General features: G+C 41.1%; 1 protein-coding gene and 1 long non-coding RNA gene across 6 annotated transcripts in view; one reads left to right on the top strand and one right to left on the bottom strand.

Annotated features, from left to right (window-relative positions):
• LOC121693264 overlaps positions 1-10,243 on the top strand; it is a 25,153-nt gene extending 14,910 nt beyond the window's left edge. For 2 of the 5 annotated variants that reach the window (XR_006025445.1, XR_006025442.1), the window contains exon 4: positions 10,080-10,243. Coding sequence is in view for 1 of the 5 variants with exons in the window: in XM_042072592.1 (XP_041928526.1) it covers positions 4,807-4,891; positions 5,014-5,091; positions 7,503-7,811; positions 7,901-7,994; positions 10,080-10,200 (687 nt within the window). In the remaining 4 variants the exon portion in view is untranslated. Of the gene's footprint in view, positions 1-3,951; positions 4,892-5,008; positions 5,092-5,250; positions 5,325-7,502; positions 7,812-7,900; positions 7,995-10,079 lie in introns of those variants that run through there. The other 3 variants (XR_006025446.1, XM_042072592.1, XR_006025450.1) reach the window with 3 other exon arrangements.
• On the bottom strand, positions 6,400-21,859 carry LOC121693406. Its single transcript, XR_006025493.1, has 4 exons — positions 21,702-21,859; positions 20,837-20,841; positions 8,647-8,650; positions 6,400-6,419 (listed from the first exon to the last, which is right to left on the bottom strand). It is a non-coding gene; the product is annotated as an uncharacterized LOC121693406 (long non-coding RNA).

The raw sequence follows: 21,859 nt of genomic DNA, 5'->3' as shown, positions 1-21,859 counted from the left end.
ATTTGGTCTGTGCTTCCTGTCTTGTTAGTTTTCCCTCCGTTTCTGCTTCCACACCTGTTCGGGGATCGAACCACATTTGAGCAGCCTGGGCTAGGCCTAACGTGCAAAAAACGCCCTCACTAACCACTACACCATCATGGTTATTGCTTAAGAATAGTCTACGCTGTTAATTGAATGCGCGGGCACGCCTGCCGACACCGGTGAAATGCACCGAAGGTTCACTTAACTTTGGTCACATGACATGGGGATTTTGAACAATGTTTCGAAGTAGTGGTCACATGACATGGCTGTTTTGAACACTTCTGCTTCGAAGCCTCGACACTGATTCGAGACATCGGTTTCGAAAGTCACACCCCTAGGAAAAGGAAAAATTGTCATCGTTCTCTGTAGGAACACCAATGTTGGTACCTTTATTGTCCAAAATTATACTTTTGATTGTTACTATAACTATTGTGTTACCGATCATTCAAATCTACACACACAAATGTGTAACCAACAGGATGAAAGGACAGCATTCCATTAATTAACACAAGTGTTAACATGGTTACACTTTGACAGTATCGATATAAGAGTGAAATGACACTGTCATGAACGTGCCATAAACAAGTCATAAACGTTCATGACATTATGCTTCTGTTATTAAGTGACATTCGGTTTTTGTCATAAATTAGAGTTAGGATTAGGGTTAGGTTTAGGGTTCGGGTTCAAGTGTCATGACAGGGTCATGTCACTCTTATGTCGATACTGTCAAGTAAAGTGTCACACACCCTACTGTCACTGAGCATTTGGAGAGTACAGGAGAACGAAGAGTCTGCAGTGCCATTTGCTGACAGAAAAGGAGGACTTGACGGACAGTTGATGTAGCTTACTGTTGTTGTAGTTAACCCTCATGTTGTGTTCCCAGTCAAACGTGACCGATTTAGTCCAATAATTATTTTTCTCTCAAAGATATTGTTAAAGGGGAATTCCGGTGTGATATTGACCTAAAGTGTATAGAAACATGATACCGAGTGTGAACGTATGTCTCATAGCCCATCTCGGCTTGTCCCCTGCACTCCAAAATCTGGTGCTAGTTAGCCGATGCTACCAACAGCTTTTTCAATAGTGGTGCTTCGGCATCGGGCTAGCCATGCAAATAAATCACTGTTTTACACCATTTACGAGGCTCAATGTATCTCCACACTTCATTGGTAGACTTCCGAGGGCCCTGACATTTAAAACGAGACATTGAGAACTTTGAAAAAGCAATTGGTAGTTTACTTACAAGACGATTTATATAGACAGTATCTTCACGAAGTTTAGCGTTTGCAGCCATCTTGAATTTAGTCACGATAAGTCGAGCAACGAGTAAGGGATCAGATTCCAAAAATAATTCAGTGGAAATGCATGGATTCCAGTTTCTTCCAGTAGCAGCAACTGGAATCCATGCATTTCCACTGAATTATTTTTGGAATTCTCTCTCTTCTCTCTCTCTTCTCTCCCAACACACACCTACAAGACCTTTAGCACTTTTACATCCCTCTCCCTATGCTACAGACCTTTTATTTATTTTCTTATTTCATCACACGTCAAAACACACACACACACACACACACACACACACACACACACACACACACACACACACACACACATATCTGACTTTCTCCAACTTTTGCACATCTCCATAGAACTTTTTATTTATTATTTTTGATTTCTCCTCCATCTACCCATGTCCTTGATTGCCTAGCCTCCCACCCCCACCCCCAACACACACACTTACATCATCACTGTCATCACTTCACATACAGTACATACAGCACACTGCTTGCTACATTAAGCCTCCTCTACATACTTGCTGCACACTGCCCCCCCCCCCCCTACATACACAGCACATTATTTCATCAGGAAGCTTCTCCAACACACATCCCCAACATACTTACAGCACACTGCCCACACACACACAGTCACTGCTCCACTCCCCTCCCGCCCACACACACATCTTCACTGTCATCACTCACATACATCATACATACAGTACTCTGCTTGCTATAGTAAGTCCCTGCCCCCCCCCCCCCCCCCCCCCACATACACAGCACATTATTTCATCAGGAAGCTTCTCCAACACACATCCCCAACATACTTACAGCACACTGCCCCCCCCCCCCCCCATTACACAGCACATTGTCTCATGAGGAAGCTTCCCCAACACACATATTGCACACTGCCCTCTCCCCACATACACAGCACACTATCCCATCTCCCCTGTCACCCCCCCAACACACACACCAAGACCCCTGACAGTTGGGTTAGCCCCTTGAGCCGTGGATCTGCCCAAGGTTTCTTCCTTGGTAAGGTAGTTTTTCCTTGCCCCTGTTGCTCTTGGGTGCTCCTTGTTGGTGCCCCCCCCAATCCCAATCCTCCCCCACCTTTTTTATGCAGCCCTTGCCACTTAATCTACTAAACCCCTCTTCTACTGCACTCTTTACCCCCCCCCCCCCCCCCCCCCCCCCCCCCATTAATGCACAAATAGGCTGACACCAGACATAATTTCACTGCATTTCTTACTTCCAGTAACTATATGCATGTGACAATAAACTTCCTTGTATCCTTGTATTCCCCCCCCCCCCCCTTTTCCTCCTCACTAATGTGGAGACTTGGACTGAGTGGCCACTGTCTGCTCCAGATTTTAAAACCACACACACACATGTGACTGCAGCTGCTGCTTTCTGGTCACCACTTGGCTTTAGATTTCCGCACATTTCATGGGAATTTGACATGAAGTCAAGCAACACTGAACAAGTCGCTGGAGAGTACAGTACTTACAGTACATGTATGTTGATGAACAATTGTATCAAATAAACACCGAATTCACACACATAATTAACATGCATAACATAATAACTGGAATGGTTCATTTTCATCCTTTAAAGAGAGACGTGTGGTCATGGTCAAGTTTCTGGTGGATTCCTGACAATAATCTTTATGGAGAGCAGGCATGCACACACACACACACTCACACATGCATGCACACACACACACACACACACACACACACACACAGACAAAGTAGTCATGCAGAGTACTGTTACTGCATGGTGTATGATTATGCTTAAGATTATTGCTAAGCATTAGGCATATTTGTATTTAAGTGAGTAAGTAAAATGACACTACATTTCAGAGTGGACCTTTATGTTTTCTGTATGTTGCAGCACTGGAACTTGAGGTTTGAGGTAAGTATAAGTAAGTATAAGTAAGTATGTATATATACTCTTTTGATACCGTGAGGGAAATTTGGTCTCTGCATTTATCCCAATCCGTGAATTAGTGAAACACACTCAGCACACAGTGAACACACAGTGAGGTGATGCACACACTAATCGCAGTGAGCTACCTGCAATAACAGCAGCACTCGGGGAGCAGTGAGGGGTTAGGTGTCTTCCTCAAGGACACTTCAGCCGTGCCTACTGGTCGGTATTCGAACCGGCAACCTTACAAGTCCAAAGCGCTAACTAATAGGCCACGGCTGCCCCTCATTATCATTTTGCCATCAAGAGCTTATCATTTTGAAATCCTTTACAAATGTGGATTTACTATGCATTGCCATGTATATACTGTACCATTCATTCATTCATTTACGAGGGGAGTTGTCGCATTGACTGCTTCGCAAAAAGGAAATCGGTAGAGTTTTGTGATGTCCCGTCATGGGCGGATTATGAACTTTCAGGGCCCCTGGCCCCAGATGTATTAAGGGCCCCCCACTTATTGTTGTATATGTGGGAGGGGGGGTTTGGGGGTCCTCCCCCAGAATTTTTTAAATTTGTTTGATGTGATTTCCTGTATTCTGGTGCATTTTGGGGATGGCCAATACTAAATTCAATCAGATTCATAGCCTACATCCTGATTTGTTGATATTGAGGCAATGATTCCTGGGCCTGGGCCCGGTAGGCCCGTGCAGTAATCCATCCCTGTGTCCCATGCTACGGTGGTGGTGGAGGGCCAGAAATGATGACACGTAACAGAAATGGGTACAGAGGACTTGAAATGAGGCGTAGCCTAAGTATGTGCTCATGAAATGTGGACAGATGGCCACTCATGCCAAAATCTGGACAAATGTCCAAAAAGGAGGACACACTCTCTATCCAGACAGAGGGCTCAAAAACTGGACTGTCCGGACGAAATCCGAACGGATGGCCACCCTAGTTGTTTTGTGGGGTCAGATGAGAGTTTGGGACTGTTTCAGTTCAGTGTTGTTGTTGTCCTCATGTCTTTTTGCTTTCCAGTTTGTAAAATACCTCAAATTAAAACTTAAAATGTAAAGGTTTGTGTAAAAACACATACAGAACCACAATCATTCAATGTCCTGTCTAATTGCTGCTCCCAGGCCTCTTGAGTGCAGCTCCATAGAAAACCGCACGGTGAGACACACAGACACAGCTTTCATTGTGGTGCTGCCCACAGGTTTACACGTGTTATCATCTATAGTCAAAGAGAATGCCATTATAGGAACTATTCATTTATTATTATTTGAATAGATTGGCATTAAGACATTGCTTTTACACAGACCATGTCAGTGCTGGGTCCTTAGAATCATCCTACCCCCCCCCCCCCCCCCCCCCCATGGCGGCCCTGCCCTTAGGTATCAGAGTAAGATATGGATAGTAGGGGGTTAATAAGGGAAGTGAAGGGTGCTATTGGGTTTGTTGTTTATGTAACTGGGTAGGTAGATTGATTCAAAATGCTATGTTTGTGTTTATCATCTTTTTCAGATTGTATTATGTTATATTTGGTTTCTTCATCATGTCCTTTTAAGAAAGAATTTGGACAATGCGGAAATCTCCAGCCAAAGTGAGCACTTCTAGCATCATCCTCCTGCACTCTCAGAAAAGAAAACAAAGAATTACCTTAAGAGGTACAGTACAAAGACTCACTGATGGGGCAGGGCTGCCAACCACTTCCTCCTATGTATGGTTTTCTTTTGGACTACAGTTGTTCACAAGCTGATGATTACCATTATTGCCTTCTTCAGTGTAGGACTTTCTTCTATGGCGAAAAAGGTTCAGCTACAGTATCTGGGTTTGTGCGGAATTCTGCTGCATCTTACATGTAGAGGTAACATCCTTATAAGCATTGTGATTTTGCACTGCTTTTTTGATGCTTGGTCAGCAATATTGTCATTGCCAACATTGACAGTACATTCGGTGATTTACTGAAAAGGGACAGTATCACTGTCACATGTTATTATTAATGCTATTATATTGGTCATTACAGTTTAAGTGGAATCCATCAGCAAACATCTGAGGGAGAATGTTACGCTGCACTGTAACACATTTGGCAGGAATGTAGCAAAAACCAGATGGCTAAAGGGGCATCCAGGGGTTTACATATGGGCAGTTCCAGCGTTATGGATGTGACAACTGGACTCATATTGGTAAACAAAATGCCTTAGAGTGGGGACAACATTAGTATCATTGAATTAATTTGCATAACTTTTAATGCAACCTCTGTCCTCTGAATACTGAGAAATCCTCACATTTCATATAATCAATTTCATCCTAAGAATACAAGGCATTTTATCAGCGTTATGGATGTGACATGAAATGGACACACTTTTGTGAGAGATTATAGGTTTTCTACAAACTCTGTGAATTTTGAAGGAAACTGCCGAAACTATGATATATGTACCATGAAGGAGACTTGAATGAACACAAAAAGTGTGTTTTTGAAACTATGCGTCATTTTCGTAATGCATTATGTAGAAAAAAACTGGCGTTATGGATGTGACGGTTTCACGTTATGGATGTGACATGTCTGAACCAGTCCTCGACAAACTACATAAAACACATAATTAAGTAGTGAATTTTGATATGAAACAATTGAAATAGTAATCATGAAAAACTAGCGATGAAATTATTGCTTCCTCAGTGCCCAATAAGATCCACAGGAAGAATCAGGACAACAAGTCATTTAAAATATAAAAAAATATATATATTTTTTTTTTACCATCATCAATTTTGGTAAGTGATTCCCGGGTTACTGAAACACCAGGGAACATGAAACTTGGTGGCCACTTCCCTAAATAACTAGCCCTACCTGAACCGTTGCACCCAAGATGACAAAATATTTATGGTATGTGCACACACACACACGCACATCCACACACACGCACACACACGCACACACGCACAGTCGCACACATACAGACAGGCAAGCACACACACACACATAAACACATACAGACAGGCAAGCACACACACACACATGCACAAACACCCACCCACAAGAATGCAGACACATAAACACACACACACAGGCACGCATACGCATGTGCGCATGGAAACACACACACGCACACACACACACACACATAAACACACAAACACAGGCACGCATACGCACATGCACAGACACACACACACACACACACACACACACACACTCTTATAAACAAAAGCAAACTGTCATATGCACACACTCATTTACATGCACATGAGTTGCAAGAGTAGGAGATGGAGACAAATTGACAAGTGTGATTTATTTTTGCGAAGAGAATATGCAGGACTGAGAGGCGGTCATATTTTGTACCGCTGTGCGGTACATTTAGTTTATTGCTGCCGTTACTAATGTTACTTTGTGGGTATTAGCTACAGAGGACCTGACACTTCCAATGCTGGCATATCGCGTCACATTTAAAATTAAACTGTGTTAAGCAGACGTGAGCGGCAGGCTGAACAGATCTGCAACAGAAGGAGGTTGCTATGTTAACTCCAGCTGCAAAGTCAGCCATCTTCACCAGCTAACACGATAATCCAGTTACTGTACAACAACAGTATGACAGTTACAGGAAGATAATCGCTCAGATTTTCGTTATTAGGCCACTTGAAAATAGGCTATGGCTTGGCTAATCACTGGAGGTATTTTTTAATATTATGTTTGTTTTGCTAATAGTTAGGCAAGGCCTCCTTGTGGTTTTGATCAACCTAATAATCTTTGAAATGTCAATTGTAGGCCTAAACACTAAGGTGAAATGCGTTGAAACTGACATGCCACTAGAACAGACGTTTTATCGGCTTTGAGGTATAACAAAGTCTCCAGTCTTGTAAATTCACATTATGTAACATCCATAAAGTCACATTCATAACGCACCATTAAAGGTTTTAAAAGTAAGAAAGGGGCACAATTTGGTCATCACACTTTACATTGATATAAATCAGCTTTGCACAGACACTATGGACATTGTCGCATCAACACTGTATGTGTAGCATAAACTTTTCCTATAAAATGTTATGGATGTGACATGGCCATGGAACTTGCTGACTTAAAAACAAAAGCCTTACAAATGTAAGGAGTTGTGCTCTTAAAGTCAAGCTGAGCATAGACATTACTCTACCATTCCCTTGTCAATCTGGAATTTGTCAAATGACACAATTTGTTTGAACCTTGAACCTCTGCTTCATCTTTCAAGTGGAGGTAAGAGTCATTATTAACACTGCTATTTTACACTGCTCTCTTTGATGTTACAGATAAAGTGGTTTCCATCAACACACCTCTGGGGGAGAATGTCACGCTGCACTGTAACACATCTGGAATGGATATAACAAAAATCAAATGGGCAAAGGATGGGATCCAGGTGTTTGTATATAGCCCAGTATTGGAAGACAAAAAAGACAAAATCAAAACAAGCTTCACTTCAGAAAGGATGGGTGTTGATCCTTCTACTACGGTGCTGCATATATCCGACGTACTGGTCTCTGATGAGGGAATATACACATGTGAAGTATTAGGTTCTCAAGCCCAAAAGACAGAAACATGGAACTTGACTGTTACTTCAGGTAACTGCTCTTAGTCATTCCATATGCATTCCTGTACATTGAGCACATTGATGTAACATCAGTAATGATCCCTGCCTTATCACTCATAGACTCACCAGATCCATCCCAATTGATCTACATCAGCACTGCTGCCATATCAGGGACAATCCTCATCATCATCTGTAGCATATTATGTATTTACAGGTAGGTGCTCTTTAATTCATTAGTATTTTATTTACTGGGAAATGTGTCAGGTCTATACAGTATAGGCCTTGTACCACAGCTTAATTGCTTTAATATCTACACCAGGGGTCTCAAACACCCGGCCCGCGGGCCAAATCCGGCCCGCGTCCTGCCCAATTCCGGCCCGCGACGTATGACAAAATAATAATGTAATCCGGCCCTTGAGGCTATTAATTGCGACAAACAACGATACTGATTAAAATAGACGATAGATCCAGGTACGGTGACAAATCTCATTTGTAGGCCTACTCTGCTCCACTATGTGCAAGACATTCAGAGCTTGATTCAAACCCAAAATCGCTGCGCAAAGTTTTCAGGAAATACTTGTATTACACGCGAGAAACACAAAGACGTGCATTTGTAATGACGCGGAAGCGATGCAGGCCATAGTGTTGCAGAAATTGAAGCAGAAATTAAGCAGAAATAGGCCTACACCAAATGTTGAAAAACGTTCACGTGTGATGAAGTCTTCAGGTAAGCTATGTTATTCACCTATTCTAATTCTGAAGGAGAATATCCTTTTGGAGATTATGATCGATCGTCTATGACAGTGATGGTCAAGGTGCGTCTGTGAATGGAGGTGCGTGTATACAACGGTGTCCACTAAGCATACCATGCTTGTTTCGACCCTCTGCCCAACATAGCTTGGAGGTTGCAGTGGTAATCGTGATGATAGTGTCCGTAATGGATGTGGTACAGACAGCAGGGCTAGTAGAAATAGGGCTCTAAAGAACTACAAAGTCACCCGCAATATGATGCGAACTTCTGGGTACTGCAGATCGATAGGAACTGTTTGACCAGAATACTTTATTGTAGGCCTATATTGTAGTAATCTATTACCAAACCACAACATCTTAGGTGTTGGTATACATCTTAGGTGTTTTCCTGTTAATTTGTTATGTGGGTAATATGAAAAAAGGAAAGTAAACCTGCTTAAATATGTTCATCCAGTATTTACTAAAAGGTGCATAATTTGAGGTGCTTGCCATCCAGTGACAAATTAGATGGGTAAATTTACCCCCTTCATAAACTTTTGTTTTACTCAAAGATTTTTACATTTACAGTAGGACTTTATCTCTGACCACTTTCAAGCCATGGCCTTTTGAAATTTTGATATAAAAATCCAATGGTGTTGCTTTCTTAACCCTGATGCCTAGTTTGCCAGGTAGAGGAAATATTTTTATTTGGTGTGAAACACACACACATACCTGTTTTTATGTTTTTCATTTATTTTATAATTTGTATTAATATTTATTTTATCATTATTTTATTTATAAGCTAAGGTTGCTAGCACAGGTGTCTAAAACTAGATAAAAACACTTGCACTTTCTGTTTGCAGTTTTGTGTGGTATTTGAAAAAAAGAACATTGCATTTTCAGAAATAGCCGGCCCTCCAATCAGATAACGTTGGCAGAATTGGCCCCCAGCTCATTTGAGTTTGAGACCCCTGATCTACACTTTAAATGTACTATTGAAAGAGAAGCTGGAAGTAGAGGTGCTGAGGGGGCTACAGCACCCCCTCCAGGTGAGGGGCTGTAACTGTCAAACTGCTACCATTATCATCATCCTCCATGATGCATTAATCACTGATAACAAATTGAACCACTGTGCAATACGCAAAAATCATTAGTCTCAAACACTTATCATATATATGTATGTAGACATTAAAGTAACACTTTGCAGTGATGTACTAATAAGCTTGATGCCTGCTTTTATAGTTATGTTAATATCTCCATGTTCATTTTGATGGTACTGTACATGGTCACGTGAAGGACAGCTTAGTACCTTAAATCAAAGACAACAAGAAATACCTTTAAGTATAGTTAAACAATCAGTGCATTTCAATTGATTAGTGCATTTAAACTTGGCAACATATTGTTACAACTATGTACACACTAATTAACCAAAACATTTCAAACAAATATTTAGTATTGGCATCTTTTAAACGGATTCAGTATTATAATTTTAAATGGAAAGGATATTTTGTTGAGTTTGTGACAATATCATCTTCTAACAGCTTTTCACCCCCTGACAACTTTGTTACAGCTCTAAATTTTCTAACCTGTACAAGCCTGCCATACGTGAAGCTGAAGATGTCTTGACGGAAGTGTTTTTCTCAGCTACGCAACAAGGCACCATTAGAAGTGAAGCTCCCCTGGATGTATGATGAATGAATTATTCGATTTCAAATAAAAATATGTCTTGTTACAGTTACATGTAATTACCATTCTATTCATTAGATTACTTGTTATGTAGAACCTGCTCTCAGTTACCACTAGATGGAGGCATTTCTCAAGAATGGCTCCTCCACATTATGTAAATGTGGCCGTATAAAGGTGGCCATACATTACTACACACAGACAATACAAAGTGGAAAGACAGCCAGACATCCCAGGGCCCATCCCTTGTAAACAATAAAGTTGTTTTAGCAGGACAAAAAAAAATCAACATTGCAACTGCAGGGTTGTCAACGGTGCACTGCTGATATAGACTATGTGCTTGTAAGGGCTGTCACTTAAAAACAGAACATCAATATTGAAATCGATCTGACCAACCAGTTTCAAAAATAAATGGAGGAAATTGATTTTAACATAATATGTTCAATATTAAGGCTAATTTCTATTTGATCATTTTAAAATAAAACTAAAATAAACTAATCATCAGTGTACTGCTAATGTTGACTTGGCCTATGTGCATATAAACGCTTATCATTGCAGAAATATTTTATTCTAATACCTTATTTTTTTCTATGCCTGTTGTGCATTGTGACCTTCCACTCAAACTCTTATTTTTTTCAAATAAACTAACTATGATATGACCACCAGTTCAATCATTATTCATTCATTATTCACGGTCATATAGGTTTAGTCAGATTTTTTTTTTTTTTTTTTTTTTCTTTTTTCTTTTTCTTTTTCGCATGCCCAAATTTCCGTCAATGATTCCCGGGACACTGAAAGACCGGGGTACACGAAACTTGGTGGGCATGTAACCCCACATGGATAGCATGGAACCATCGTTTTTCGTTTTGATCTGTAGCCCCCCGCTGGACTGGGTTTGATCCAGCAAGACCACTATTGTTCTTCTTAAGTTTACTTTATTTATTAGTGGGTTTGATCCAGCAAGACCACAGCATGGCAAAGCAAGCCCACTATTGTTCTTCTTAAGTTTTCTTATTAGTGGGTTTGCCTACTATTGTTCTTCTTAAGTTTTCTTATTAGTGGGTTTGATCCAGCAAGACCGCTGTGGGCTCTATTGTTCTTCTTAAGTTTACTGTATTTATTATGACCGCCGCGCAACGAAGTGGCGGTCATATAGGTTTAGTCAGATTTTTTTTTTTTTTTTTTTTTCTTTTTCGCATGCCCAAATTTCCGTCAATGATTCCCGGGACACTGAAAGACCGGGGTACACAAAACTTGGTGGGCATGTAACCCCACATGGATAGTATGGAACCGTGGTTTTTCATTTTGATCTGTAGCCCCCCCGCTGGACTGGACCCCCCGAAAGGAGGGTAGGGCAGACACAGTTCTTTTCCGTATGTTTGCCTCCAGGGGTCATGTTAACCCATTTCATGTGCACACATGTGCACAAACAGATACACACACACATACATTCACAGTAATCATACGTATGACACATACTCACACAGTAGACATATGTATGCTTGCATGCACAGGCACATACGCAGGCACACACACAAGCACGCACACACACACACACACACACACACACACACACACACACTCACACACACACACACCCACACACATAACATAACACAAACAATCAAGAATTTCTCAGAATTATGAACAGGCAAGATGGAGGTGGGGTTGTATAAAATGAATTTTACATGTGAAATATGATATACATATGAACTAATCATGTTTTGGTACTTGTTGTCTAGCAGATACCAGTGAGAATTGAGTGTGGATAATGCAATTTAGTGAGACAGTGTGTGTGTGTGTGTGTGTGTGTGTGTGTGTGTGTTTGTGCTCTCATATCCACTGGCCTTTGAGACCACAACTACTCAGATCCTCAAAGTGAATGGACGTACTAGAAGTAACAAAAGACCCTGAGCATCAGTTTTCACCACCAGACGAAGACCAGGGGAAAAGAAACCTGAAGCATGTGTTCATGAGCAAAGGGAGAATGATTTTGAAAATGCTCGCAGAGTGTAGCACACTTTTTATTTTCCGTAGCCAGAGTAGAAGATCAATACTTATGGAAAGCACCTTGTGTAAAAAAGGTGGGACACAAATAAAACAGACTGCTCGTTTCTGTGTTACATCCGCTTGTGGTTTGATCATGGTGTGTGAAACACAGACACACAAACTCTATCTCTACACACGGCGAGACAGCACAAACAGTATACTGTCTGTTCTGACCAGTTCAGTGCCAAAGGGAAAAGAAAAATGGGTGGTTTATCATTCTAATTATACCCAGGGTTAGGTGGCTGGTCTTGTCTTTGTCTCTCTCTCTCTCTCTCTTTCTCTCTCTATCCCTCTCTCTCTCATACACACACACAGACAAAGAGTACTGTTACTAAATGATGTATTATAATTATAATTATTAGCATTATTATTAGTATTATTGGTGGACTCTATGATGTCATTACTTTTTTTTTTTAACAAACCGAGGCCAGTTTCAAAACCCATCTCTACCTAGTGTGACCTAAAAGTAGGCGAGTCTGAGGTTGCTATCATGCAGCACTAACCATTTTCTCACAGATGCAGAGATCAACTTCTCAACATGTCTAAACTTGTCTAAACACACATAAAGACACACGCATACAGGCACATGCACACACACAGGTATGCATGCACAGACTCACACTCATAAACACACACAGGCACGCACACAAGCACATGCACGTACACACACACATAAACACAAGCACATACACACACACATGCACAAACACACATAAACACAAGCACGTACATGCACACATGCACAAACACACATAAACACAAGCACGTACACACACACATGCACAAACACACATAAACACAAGCACGTACATGCACACATGCACAAACACACATAAACACAAGCACGTACATGCACACATGCACAAACACACATAAACACAAGCACGTACACGCACACATGCACAAACACACATAAACACAAGCACGTACACGCACACATGCACAAACACACATAAACACAAGCACGTACATGCACAAACTCTCTCTCTCTCCATCTCTCTCTCTGTCTCTCTCTCTCGATGTATTATTATCATCATTATTATTATTATTATTACTACTACTACTACTAAGCATTAGTCATATTTGTTATAACATGGATTTTTAATAAGAACAATAACAATAGTTGATAAGTGAGTTGTAATTTAAACTGCTTCTGAATGCATCTTTATAGTGTTTCCTGTCTGTTACAGCACTGGCGCTTGAGGTTTGAGGTAGAGCAGAGGGGGAGGGCATGAGGGTTCCTGCTGGTAAGTGCTCTAGTGGTCCAGTGGCTCAGATGCAATGCTGATTGTCACTTATAGAGAAACACAAGTGTGCCCTATCAAGCCTGTGGGTTGGACCATAGTAGTATGTCACTTATAGATCATGTCTAAACTTCAGCCAACTTTCCTTTTCTTTCTCTCTCAGTCTCCAGTCCCAGTCAGTGCCCACACCAGGCCACTGTGCCTGAGCGTTATAATGTGGGGTCAGATGTGAGGACTGTTATAATGTGGGGTCAGATGTGAGTTTGGGGCTGTTATAATGTGGGGTCAGATGTGAGGACTGTTATAATGTGGGGTCAGATGTGAGGACTGTTATAATGTGGGGTCAGATGTGAGTTTGGGGCTGTTATAATGTGGGGTCAGATGTGAGGACTGTTATAATGTGGGGTCAGATGTGAGGACTGTTATAATGTGGGGTCAGATGTGAGGACTGTTATAATGTGGGGTCAGATGTGAGTTTGGGGCTGTTATAATGTGGGGTCAGATGTGAGGGCTGTTATAATGTGGGGTCAGATGTAAGGACTGTTATAATGTGGGGTCAGATGTGAGGACTGTTATAATGTGGGGTCAGATGTGAGTTTGGGGCTGTTATAATGTGGGGTCAGATGTGAGGACTGTTATAATGTGGGGTCAGATGTGAGGACTGTTATAATGTGGGGTCAGATGTGAGTTTGGGGCTGTTATAATGTGGGGTCAGATGTGAGTTTGGGGCTGTTATAATGTGGGGTCAGATGTGAGGACTGTTATAATGTGGGGTCAGATGTGAGTTTGGGGCTGTTATAATGTGGGGTCAGATGTGAGGACTGTTATAATGTGGGGTCAGATGTGAGGACTGTTATAATGTGGGGTCAGATGTGAGTTTGGGGCTGTTATAATGTGGGGTCAGATGTGAGGGCTGTTATAATGTGGGGTCAGATGTGAGGACTGTTATAATGTAGGGTCAGATGTGAGTTTGGGGCTGTTATAATGTGGGGTCAGATGTGAGGACTGTTATAATGTGGGGTCAGATGTGAGGACTGTTATAATGTGGGGTCAGATGTGAGGACTGTTATAATGTGGGGTCAGATGTGAGTTTGGGGCTGTTATAATGTGGGGTCAGATGTGAGGACTGTTATAATGTGGGGTCAGATGTGAGTTTGGGGCTGTTATAATGTGGGGTCAGATGTGAGGACTGTTATAATGTGGGGTCAGATGTGAGGACTGTTATAATGTGGGGTCAGATGTGAGTTTGGGGCTGTTATAATGTGGGGTCAGATGTGAGGACTGTTATAATGTGGGGTCAGATGTGAGGGCTGTTATAATGGGGGGTCAGATGTGAGGACTGTTATAATGTGGGGTCAGATGTGAGGACTGTTATAATGTAGGGTCAGATGTGAGTTTGGGGCTGTTATAATGTGGGGTCAGATGTGAGGACTGTTATAATGTGGGGTCAGATGTGAGAACTGTTATAATGTGGGGTCAGATGTGAGGACTGTTATAATGTGGGGTCAGATGTGAGGACTGTTATAATGTGGGGTCAGATGTGAGGACTGTTATAATGTGGGGTCAGATGTGAGTTTGGGGCTGTTATAATGTGGGGTCAGATATGAGTTTGGGGCTGTTATAATGTGGGGTCAGATGTGAGGACTGTTATAATGTGGGGTCAGATGGGAGGACTGTTATAATGTGAGGTCAGATGTGAGGGCTGTTATAATGTGGGGTCAGATGTGAGTTTGGGGCTGTTATAATGTGGGGTCAGATGTGAGGACTGTTATAATGTGGGGTCAGATGTGAGGGCTGTTATAATGTGGGGTCAGATGTGAGGACTGTTATAATGTGGGGTCAGATGTGAGTTTGGGGCTGTTATAATGTGGGGTCAGATGTGAGGACTGTTATAATGTGGGGTCAGATGTGAGGACTGTTATAATGTGGGGTCAGATGTGAGGGCTGTTATAATGTGGGGTCAGATGTGAGGACTGTTATAATGTGGGGTCAGATGTGAGTTTGGGTCTGTTATAATGTGGGGTCAGATGTGAGGACTGTTATAATGTGGGGTCAGATGTGAGTTTGGGGCTGTTATAATGTGGGGTCAGATGTGAGGACTGTTATAATGTGGGGTCAGATGTGAGGACTGTTATAATGTGGGGTCAGATGTTTTTTTTTTCGTTTTCGTTTTTTTTCTTCAGTGATTTCGTATCAATGATTCCCGGGACACTGAAAGACCGGGGTGCACGGAACTTGGTGGGCATGTAGCCCCAGAAGGAGGACACGGAATCATTGTTTTTTGTTTTGATCCGTCCCCCCCCACACACACCTGCCCGACTGGATCCCCTAAAGGAGGGTAGGGTGGACACAGTTTTCTGTGAATATCTCGAGAATCGTAGGGCCTAGGAGTCCCATTTTTGGTATGTTGCTCTGAAGGAGCCATGTCAAGCCATCCCATAACCACTCTATAGTGCCACCAAGTTAAAAATAAAAAAGCAAAAATGAGGTGTTGTAATCGCAGATATCTCTGGCTGACATCGTCAAAACTGCACGAAATTGGAGGTATAGGATCATTACGATACCCTCTAAATGCAAGCCAAGTTTCATGGAATTTTGTAAATTAATTTATGTGTATACTGACTGTACACCAACTGGCCTGTAGATGGCCGAACACAGTTTTCTGAGAATATGTCAAGAAACGTATGGCCTAGGATGACCATTTTTTTGTATGTTGGCCTCCGGAGCCATGTCAATCCATCCCATATCCACTCATTTGATGTATAGCGTCACATAGTTAAAAATGAAAAAGCAAAAACAATGCATTGTAATCACAGGTATCTTTGGCTGACGGAACTGCACAGGATTTGAAGTGTAGGATCATTATGACACCCCCTAAATGCATGCCAAGTTTCATGGAATTCCATTCATGGGGGACCATACAATAAATGAATATATGTGTACATTTAGTGACTGTACACTACACACACATTCATGAACACATGCAAACACACGCACATGATACACACATATACACTGTACATACACACACACACACCTTTAATGTAATTGTTTGTAGATCTTAGCGCTAATATTTCCAGCTTACTCTTTTAGCTCCAAAAAAGTGCCTGATGTCTGCGTGCCCTTTCCTTTTCCTCATAGTGTCTCTGTGAATAAAATCAAATCCTAGTTTCATTAACATACGTAGTATCAGGGTTCTCAGATGAAACTACATTTATCAAACCAAAAATATGAAATAACAGAATGTAAAAAAATTACAAATTCAAATACTATGTACTATTTAGCCTAGGCTACTTGGCTCTTTTTATGTTTCCATCCACAGGTTTCACTGATGTTCAGTGGTGGAATGTAACGAAGTACAAATACTTCGTTACTGTACTTAAGTACATTTTTGTACTTTACGTATTTGTACTTTACTTAAGTAGAATTTATAGTGCATACTTTTGATTTTTACTTCGTTACATTTTACAGCAATTATCTGTACTTTTATTCCGCTACATTTCTATAACACCATCGTTCCTTTTGTGATACATTTTATGATCAGTTTTTTTTTTCTCTCTGACAAACACGTTTGTTTTACCAGTGGGCGGGGTTGCTACCAAAGATTCTGGAGCGCTACGTGCCCAGCTTCTAAATCTTTAAAACATAAGCTTCTAGTCTTGACCAGGCAAAGCGTGAGCTTGTAGCCATCTGCATTCGGTAGGCTATATTCACCAGACCCATGGCTACACTGAACATGCAACTGTGTTCTGTGCCTTTCTCTGTCTGTTATATCTGCAGCGTTAGGGCCTCCTCTCCGATGAGATTGCTATCCGCGGATCAGCTAAGTGACAGGTTATGCCCATGCTTCTGTCACACGTCTGATCATTTGCGGCACAAATGAATGATAGACTATTAATGGACCACTGGCCGAAAAAAACGTAACATTTTCCAGATTAGGCAATATTTCTTAATTGTGTGTGATCAAATAAAGATGCATAGCCTGCAATTGGGGGGTAATGTGAGCGCTTATTCAATATGTGCGTCTGCGCAAGTGAAACTGAACCTAATCATAAAGACACTTTTCTCATCAACTTTTCTGTTCAATCAGCAGAATTGGCATTACGATCCACCCGACGTTTCCCTTGTCTACCCCGTTAAACTTCAGGCTCTCGTGTTTTGCTGAATGATATTTTACTTAGCAGATCACCCTAGATATCCAGAATTACAGTCTCTAGAATTGTAGTTCAGAATGTAAACTAGGCCACAGATGGTAAGCACAATTGCATTAGCTTAAAACTATCTAGTCGAGTAGGCCTATAACCTAAAACTATAAAATGCCACAGCCCATACTGATTTTTCCTTTTAGAATATAGATATTAAGATAATAAATCATTATGCAAATACTTTTACTTTTAATACTTAAAGTACATTTAAAAGCAGGTACTTTTTACTTTTACTTAAGTAGGGTTGTCATTGTGGTACTTTTACTTTTACTAAAGTAAATATTTCTCTGTGTATTTGTACTTTTACTTAAGTACTGAGTTTCAGTACTTCCTCCATCACTGCTGATGTTATGTAGGCTTAGCTACATCAGACCCTCTTGTGCATAATATAAAAACAACACAGGATCTATGCCAAACAAATTTCAAAAGGGCACAATAATTTATTCAAGATAAAATGAGAATGGACACCTAGGCTATGGAGTTCAGGGCTGCCAACTTTTCAAAAAACCTTGGAGTGAGATTTGGTGGGGCCAACCAAAATTTTGATGCGGAAATTTTTGTTTGGCTCATTCAGCATTATACCGTACAGTAAAAAAAACATACATCAGTGGTTCTCAGGTGTAGGGACCAGGCATGGACGGATTATGAACTTTTGGGCCCCTGGGCCTACATGTATTAAGGGCTCCCTACTAATTGTCGCATATGTGGAAGGGGGGTTTGGGGGTCTTCCCCCAGAATTTGTTTCATTTGTTTGATGTGATTTCCTGTATTCTGGTGCATTTTGGTAGCTTAGAAATCTAGACACACCCTAGTGGCAGCAAATTACATATGCTTCCAGGGCTAGTCTAGCAACTCTCCGTTGGCTTGTGAGCTCGATAGAGTCTATAGAGTCGTTAGGGGGGCATAACATAATGATTAATGGCACAGTTGCAACAGTTTGGCTTGAATTCCCTGCTACTTGAAAACAAAGAAGATGGATATTGCTGTTGGCCAACAGTGTGACACGAGTTAAGCTTGTTTTGAGATGGCAAAAGTTTAAACTAGCCAACTAGCTCCGCTGGTGGGAAAACGCATGGGACTCAGTGCTGTCCTATTGCGTGCAGAGGGAATTTGAAAGACAACCGATTATCCCGCCCCTCGGACTGAGCACTGCGAACGGTGAGTGCCCAGACCCTACATTTTAATGTGGGTCTGGCTCGTCAGGCTAGCATTTTGGGGATGGCCAATACTAAATTCAATCAGATTCATAGCCTACATCCTGATGTGTTGATATTGAGGCAATGATTCCATGCAAAGGCTTGGGTTTTAGGGCCCCCTGACACCTTGGGCCCCTGGGTCTGGGCCTGGAAGGCCCGTGCAGTAATCCATCCCTGGGACCAGGGTCCCAGAGTTAAATGAACATTGGTATCAAAGGGATCTAGCCTACTACTAGGAGCATGGGTGTCGGAAGCATTGTGAAAGTGGGTGGGACATTTCAGAGGGGGGGGTATGGGGGTTTTCCCCCAGAATTTTTTTTTTTGACTAGATGCAATTTCCTGAATTCTGGTACATTTTAACAGGTTATTTAGATACTTCTATATAAGAAAATAAAGCCAGCCTATGAAATTAATAACAAGTAAATCATGCATAATTTAAAAATAACTTGGCTACGCAATAAGGTTTCCATTACAGCATGTTCAATGAACGCATGAAAGCAGATGGTTTGTTTGAAATCCCGACACTCTTTCAACTACATGGAACGTAATAGTGATCATCAAATACCTCCCCAGATTTCAGTGCCCATCAGTCCCAACATTTAACAATATAATCAAACGGTCCAAAAGTAAATTAAATATCAAACTAAACCGAAAATGTCATGCTTTTGAAGGCCTACCAGTATGCCGCTCCAAGAAACGCATGTCTCAAAATAAAACTCGCATAAGAAATAAAGGGCTGCCTCAAATACAATCCTGCCCCTAAAGGCCTATGCTTTGTCTTAAGACCCCGGCCATAATTTGAGGATTTACAGTATCTAAGTAGACAAACTGGCTTCAGATATCCAACAGAGTGAATAGAGATTGTGCAGTCTTGATTAGTGACGTGATGCTGGTAATGGGGAGTTTTACATAGCCTAGCGTAAACCTATAGGTTATTATTTATTTGGTGTACCTATAAGGCTTTTTACCTTATCAAAAGTGAGGGGGATGACTGATCTCTTCAACACTGCAGAGGATTTGGCACTTTGGTGTGTGTTTTGTAAGAATTTAAGAAATGTTTGTATATTTTAACTTTTAAATGCATCAATCAGGTGCACTTTCAAAATAAATTCAGAGGTCAGACTTGCTTATTTTTATGGAAATATTTGTGCTGTAGCCTAAGATATTTTGCACTTCAGAATTATAACCATGCACACACAGGTGGAATAGTTATAGTGATATTGCAATAAGTTCACAACCACAAAAACATATGCTACATTTCACAGTTCAGAAATGTTCAGAAATGTGTGTCCATGAAATTATGCAGAAGTGGTCACCTGTGTTATTCAGCTAGTTTATTTAAGATAATATATTGGTCATGGTAATGGCCATAGCCTATAGCCTACAGTACATGCTATTCCTTTTTCAGGATGTACCCATATCTGCATGATGTGAATGTTTGCATATGGCTTATGTCAGGCTTTATATCAATATTTGTATCTCGTTATTTGATTTTCTTCATATTTTTGCATTAATGTCACTAGGAAGCATGCCAATATAAATATATTCATGTATCTGTAATATGATTGGCTGGAACCTGACAATATATGAACCATGATAGTGGGATAATCTATGGCTGAGCAATTTACAAAAATGTATGTAGGCCTACTGACAAATAGTTTACATTAGAATACATTATAATTTCGCCCCAATGAGGCTATGTAGAAATGTGTTGCAATTTTAAAACCGGATTACTCAGGAACCACTTATTGCACAGAGGCATGCTTTATATCCTCGTATTCGGTACGGTTTGCTGTTTATTGTGATATTGGGTTTGCCACGTGTTGTGTGAGTAATGGGTGTGCACTGTGTGCAAAATGCAAATATGATTAGCCTAAATTGCACGTCGGTTCAATGTTAATTTTCTCGCGAACCATATAAAACATATGTATAGGTTTAGTTTAGTTGAACCTCATCTGTCAGGTATTTGACCTACCAGGTTGACACTTCAGCGTGAAAAATACTCAATAACACTGAAAGCATACCTGAAGCCGGGGAAATGCTGGGGAATGAATGCGACTGGGACGGCTTCTGAAGTAGCATCGCAAATGAGAGAAAATTTAGAAAATTCCACAGACGGGGTGCTCTTGAACCCTCTCACCGTCTCTGAAAGCATAACCGTGGCTCAACAGGTAGATCTATAGATAGGCTAAACTCATTTTTCAGGCATCTGACCGACCGGGTTGACACTTCAGCGTGAGAAATCGGGGGTGTGGCGTGTGAGTGTGTGAAACTAATCAAATGCGTGTGTCTCACGGCCAATGCGTGAGAGTTGGCACCTATGAGAGTTCATCTCCTTGGAAATTACAATTGATTTTACCTCAATGTAAAGCTTGATTTAAATAGAGAATTATCTTACGCAACTAACCAAGGTCCACTTTACTAGCCTCAGTGGGTAAGTAGTAGGCAAGTAACCGGTAATTCAAGGTATGAAGACATCATATGAGCTATGAAAGAACAAAACACGTTAATAAATGAAGGTAAAATAACACATTTTCAACAAGCTAGACGTCTGCTAGCAACTTACATTTACCCATGCACGTCAGCATTAAACCGAATTTAGCGTAGAGGAATTTACCTACTGTTTTGTCATTCAATGTTGACACTTGCTTAAGAAGTTGAAGTCGTTCTCTATCTCTGTTGCTTCTAGCACAACTCACACACACACACACATAAACACAAGCACGTACATGCACACATGCACAAACACGCACACACACATACATAACCACACACACACACATAAAAACACACAAATACAGGCAAGCAGGCACACACAGACACATTTAAATTCTTTATTTGGATTAGAAGATAAGCATATATCATGGCATAATCCAAATTTGATAGAAAGGTGTACAACAGCAGCCAATATCCAGTCCATTATGCACATTAGGGGTAAAGGTGGCACCTACGCCTCCATATGTACACACAAAT

Source organism: Alosa sapidissima, chromosome 2 (genome assembly GCF_018492685.1).
Source record: "Alosa sapidissima isolate fAloSap1 chromosome 2, fAloSap1.pri, whole genome shotgun sequence".
NCBI lineage: Eukaryota > Metazoa > Chordata > Actinopteri > Clupeiformes > Clupeidae > Alosa > Alosa sapidissima.
Note: the sequence above shows the minus strand (reverse complement) of the source record. Positions and strands in the feature narration are given on the sequence as shown.